The sequence below is a fragment of the Poecilia formosa genome, unplaced genomic scaffold, assembly GCF_000485575.1.
Source record: "Poecilia formosa unplaced genomic scaffold, Poecilia_formosa-5.1.2 Scaffold744, whole genome shotgun sequence".
Taxonomy (NCBI): domain Eukaryota; kingdom Metazoa; phylum Chordata; class Actinopteri; order Cyprinodontiformes; family Poeciliidae; genus Poecilia; species Poecilia formosa.
In genome coordinates, this window is record NW_006800683.1 from 49,183 (window position 1) to 54,802 (window position 5,620).

At 38.7% G+C, this 5,620-nt stretch overlaps 1 protein-coding gene across 4 annotated transcripts in view; it reads left to right on the plus strand.

Annotated features, from left to right (window-relative positions):
* The window catches only part of LOC103131323 (chromodomain-helicase-DNA-binding protein 1), a 39,212-nt gene that overhangs the window by 8,920 nt on the left and 24,672 nt on the right, over positions 1-5,620 (plus strand). For all 4 annotated transcript variants that reach the window (XM_016666572.1, XM_016666571.1, XM_016666573.1 and 1 more), the window contains exon 5: positions 2,850-3,046. In XM_016666572.1, the coding sequence (XP_016522058.1) occupies positions 2,850-3,046 (197 nt within the window). The remainder of the gene's footprint in view (positions 1-2,849; positions 3,047-5,620) is intronic.

The window sequence follows — 5,620 nt, forward strand, 5'->3', positions numbered from 1 at the left end:
GCATCAACAATAAAATGTGTCCTCTTTTTCTAACTTGGCCATAAAAATATAAAGACATTAAAAAACTCAACAAAAGTTGCATAAATGAACAAGAACATTCCCATATCTCACTCAACTCTCCTTCCCTAGGACTTGTATCTTATCACACAAATGAATCCTTCTGCATGGTAAAGCGTGCTCCCTTTACCATGCAGTCTTCAAGCCATGCATCAGTGCCACTTTGCTCCTTCAGACTAGTGGCCACCATGTTTTTCTAATAAAAATTGTTGACAGGAAATGTAAAATTTTAGGGATACTCTGATCAGGTTTTTTGCTGCCAATTCTGATCACCCATCAGGCCGTTCACAGCCAATTACCTGGATTGGCTGTTCATTTTTCGTGTTGGGTATAAATGCTACAATTTGATCTGTCAAAATTTAAAAAATGATCTAGCAATAAATTCACCTAATTTAGACATAAACATGCAAAAGATTTGCAAGCACAATACAGCAGCTATTCGGTCAAAGGACAACTGAAAAACCTGCAATCAGTAAAATAAACAATAAGATTCTCAGTACTCTAAATTATACTAGTTGTGTAAATTAAAGACAAAACGTAATTACTTAAGTTTTAGACTTATGCAGACATACAGCCATGGATAAAATACCACTATCGTTTTCTTCAGGTTTATTTGTTTTTATGTCCTATACAATTAATAGTTCACAACTGTTTAATTAGAGAACTGATATCTAGCCATTTTACAATAATAGAATATCATGTAATATGTTTTATGTTACTCCGGTGCAACAACAGCAAAATGAGAAACAATCAAGGCAGATAAAGCATGAAAAAACAAATGAAGGGCAACGTGCTGTACAATATTGACAGTTATTTATAACTGAGGAATGTCTTTTCATTCTCTGTGCTACGTTGACAAAAACAACTCATTCCTCATGGCTCCATCGAGCTGCCGCTGAATATTGAATCTGATGCAAAGAAAAGCCGCCATCTTTCTTTTTTTTAAAAGTTTTATTGGCTCTAGTGGCCTTTATTTGATAGTTAATTGACAGGAATGTTGTTAATGAGAGAAGGGGGAAGACATGCAGCAAAGGTCACCAGGCCAGGAATCAAATCTGCGACGGCCGCGTCGAGGACTAAGGCCTCCATACATGGGTTGTGCTTAACCCCTGCGCCACCGCAGCACACCTGAAAGTTGGCATCTTTGTTCACTGCTTGTATCTTCCATCACTTCCGTTGTGCCTTAGTTTTTCTTCTCTCTTTGCTGCTCCGTCTGACCACGCCCACGGCCAATCAGTGAGCAGGAGTGACGCTTGCATCACCCACAAAAGCAGGGCCGGCCAGGCTGACCATGCTCCGAAGCCGGTGGAAAAGGGGCATTATTGAATTGTTTCAATTTGTTTACTAATGAAAACCATGTTTTTTCCAGATGAGAGCCTTACTATTTCCTCCAGCTATTATTTGACAGATGGAATTTCTGTTCTTTTTTTCTTGAAAAGAAATATCAAAACAAGCTGTTTGCTATGATAAAAGTATAGATAACAATTGTTTGTGGCATTCATTAAACTGGTAGAGCTGATCAGAAACTCCAAGTACAATCAAGAGTGCGTACAATCTTAAGCTATATGGAAAATATTTGGTAAAAGTTTTAAGTATGCTTTGCCAAAATGGGGTTAATATTGTACACTAAGGGAGTGATCTTCTAAAATTACAAATAAAGTTCAGTAAATTTTGCAAAGGACAAAAAAATGCTGTGATGCCCCCTCCACTTTTGTTACGGCTCAGAGGGTCATAATGTATGTGCATTAAGTGGGCGCGTTGTTGTCAATCTACAAAGATTGATTGCGCAATTGATTAAAAAGAGCAACAGTGTTGCAGACTGCCCTTTTTAAATGAGGATTTTGTATGAGTCACTGACTGTCATTGTGGAGAGTGATAGAGAACAGAGAGGCTATAAAAGAATAACAAAGTAGAAAGTCATTATACTGGTGGTATAATTTACTTGCTGTTGTCACTGTTTTTCTGATTGCATTTTTCTGGACAGCAGAAGCATTTCCAAACCAGCAGATGATGGAAAAGAATAAAACCCTTTCAATAAAAGCACAATAAAACAGATGAAGAATCTAGCTATGAACATTAAAGAACAACTTTAAAAAGTACATTGTTGAGTCTTTGTACTAATGAGATCATTCCATAAATCCCACTTCAATTTGTGATAAAGCACAACACCATGATATTTAAAATATGTAGCAGGCTCCATAAGTTCATAGTCAATACACATTGTGCTGGACGATTGGCTTTTTCAGAAATCTATGGGAATTTTTTTTTAGTTTTGATTAGACTTAAAGGAGATTGTGTTGTTTACAACAGTTAAGGAAAAAATCTAAAACTGAGCCATGGTCCTCTTCTTCATCAAATAGAACACTAACTAAGGCTGTGTCACTTGCATACTTAATTATTTGTTTAATTCACTGCCAGATAAGGATGTGCGGTACAGGGTTTCCCCCAGAAACTTGCTAAGCCTGGTGGCCGAGGTGGTCCACCGTGTTTTTGCATTAAAAGATGTTAAGTTGACCTAGCGACCACTCATTATCAGTTTTATGCCACAGCCCAATATGTTGTAGTATTTCTAAGAATTTACAGTGACATGCAGCCAAAATTTCCCATGGCCTATGGAAGTATCACAAATTCTGTTAGTTGTATTCCTACATATTAATAGCAGACTGACCTGGAATCTTAGTTAGTCAATAGCTTAATATTGATCTCATCTGACCAAAGCACAGTTTTGGCTAAAGTTGCAGGAGGGCTTGGTACCTTTCAAACGTTTACATTTGTGTTGTTTTGTTTTTCAGGACTCTTCAAGTAGTGACGAATCTGACACCTCAAGTGGATCCAGAAAGCGAGGGAATTCAGACTCCTCTGACTCTGGATCAGGCTCAGTCTCTGGGAGTGATACTGGGTCAGATTCATCGACAGAGGATAACAGTAATGAAACTGCATCAGACTATGAGCCCAGTCTCAAATTTAAGAGCAGAAAACTTCCAACCAAGTAAGTGAATTGTTGACTGTGAATAGTTGCTGCCAACCAAAAAGAGGTTTACAAGTTTAGGCCACTTCAAGAACTGGCACTTTAGGTTAGGTTTTATTAAAACATTCTTACAAGGACAAACATGGCTTTGTTTAAGCATCTTCCAAAACATTGGAACCTCCCCTTTAACAGAAAGAAATTGCCGACAGAACCTGGCTCAGAGAGAGTGCTCATCTGCCTGGGGATGCACCAACCCACCTATTTCACATAATGTAAAGCACTTTGAATTGCCTTGTTGCTGAAAATGTGCTATATAAATAAAATTACCTTACCTTACCTTACTTATGATACGATACACATATCTAGGCCTGTCACGATAACAAATTTTGCTGAGCGATTAATTGTCTAAAAAATTATTGCGATAAACAATAAAAATGACTAATAATGCATGCTATTTCCTGCCATAGATAGATGCACTTCATTTTCAAAAGAACACATAACACTGGAACTAATAAACTAAACCAGGGGTCACCAACTCCAGTCCTCGAGGGCTACCATCCTGTAACTTTTAGACGCATCTCTGCTCAAACACACCTGGATCAAATAAACTGCTCGTTTCAAGCCTATTGCAGAGAGGAATGAATGCTGGTGAGGGAATTCAGACATTTTGGAGCAGAGGTGAATCTAAAAGTTGCAGGATGGTAGCCCTCAAGGACTGGAGTTGGTGACCCCTGAACTAAACAAAACAACCAAAAATAAAATGGATTCTCAGTCTCCGTTAACAAAAAAACGTACTTGAATAATAACTAAACAACATCAAGCCAAAGTGGAAATGAGTAGTGTGTAGTGTGATTTAGATCGTTGTGGCCGCTCCGATCTAAATCGGTCTAAATCAGGGGTTTTCCCCAACTGGGAGCTTAACGCTGAATGTGACAGGTAGCCAATCAGAAAGTGCGGATTCTCCTCCTGCTTTCTGAGGGGAAATTACAGAGGGGAATCACAAACAGCTGATACAATGCAACCCAAAATCCAGCTGACATGATATGTGGAAATATTAATATTTATTTAACATTTCGTGCAAAGAATATAGAAATGACAAGGGGAGGAGTTGGAGCCAAATTGCCTCCGCAGTTGATAAACCCGGTAGGTTTTCAGCTGTTCTTCGTTAACTTGACATAAATAGGTTATAATGATTTTCATTCAGTCAGGACTTTATGCTGACTCTAGCCACATGCATTGCAGATAGATTCTAGGAAAGCATTGATTAATGCCTGATTTTAAAATTAGTTAACTGGCTTGTAGCCATTATTTTGGGCTACAAGTCCAAAATAATGACTCTGTGGCGGGACACCACACAGCACGATCGAATAATAATAATATAATACTATAATAATAATAATAGTATTATCCCCAAGACATACAGAAAACTCTCCTGCACCCATGTGCTACACTATGTGAAGTCAACCATCTTGGGTTGAAGTTGTGGCACTGTGTGGACTCGGATGGGATTTTGTGACTTGAAGAATTTGCAAAGAAGCCTCACCGTACATGAACAGTTGACCACTCGTATTCAAAACCAGATCACACTAAAAACGTTTGGGATGTCGAGGATAGATTTGGCTTTAGATGAACAGTGGAAACTCCATGTCAGTATCCATAGGCAAAGGAAATCAGAGAGATTTTAAAAGATCTCATCAATGTGACTTGCTTCCTTGCCAAACAGCAGCTGGAGTTTTATGGAAATGATGAGAGCATGGGCTCTGCTAATCATGACAACTATGTTGAACTCCTATGTGTCTTTGCTGAGAAAGACGTCAGGCTCGCTAGACATTTAGAGACATCCACTCTATTGTCTGGCTTGTCGAACAGAATACAGAATGATTTAATTGAAGCAGTCATTGATGTCATTATAAATTATATTAAACAGAACATCAGTGCAGCCTCATTTATAGCTGTAGAAGTATATGAGACCACAGATGTCACAAGCAAAACTCAGATCTCAGAGTATTGGACATTGAATACCGTCTTGCATGCATCAACAGTTTCAGTTACTGAGAAGATGAGACTGGAGTTTGACAGTTTCTACTACCAATTTGAGGAGAAATGAGGCGCACTTGGTTTGACAGAGTGTGGAGACAGTCGGCTAGAGAAGAACGAAGACGTGTGTTGTGTAACATTCTTGACAACATCAGCAATCAAATGAAGACTATGTTTGACCACTTCAATGAACTTGCTTTCCTTGGTTTGGTGGATTGCGCAAAATTCAGTGAAATGTCAACGTTTTGACGACACAAAACTAAGGAGCCTGCCAAAGTATGCTAAGTTCTTTGACTTTGTCAGACTTAAGTCTGGTCACATTGGACTGTATAGCAAAAAAACGGTGAGGGATGAATGTAAATCTCATGGACAGCTTCTCAATTTTTGCCCAAGAAGGATGTTTATTGCAACTGTTCCTGAGGCGACAAAGTTGCTCCAGCAGTTCTTGCGGTGTCAGTGGAGCGGTCATTCTCTGAACTGAAAAGTCTCAAATAGGGCTGAAACGATTCCTCAAATGATTCGAGTACCTCGATTACTAAAATTCCTCGAGGAAAATTT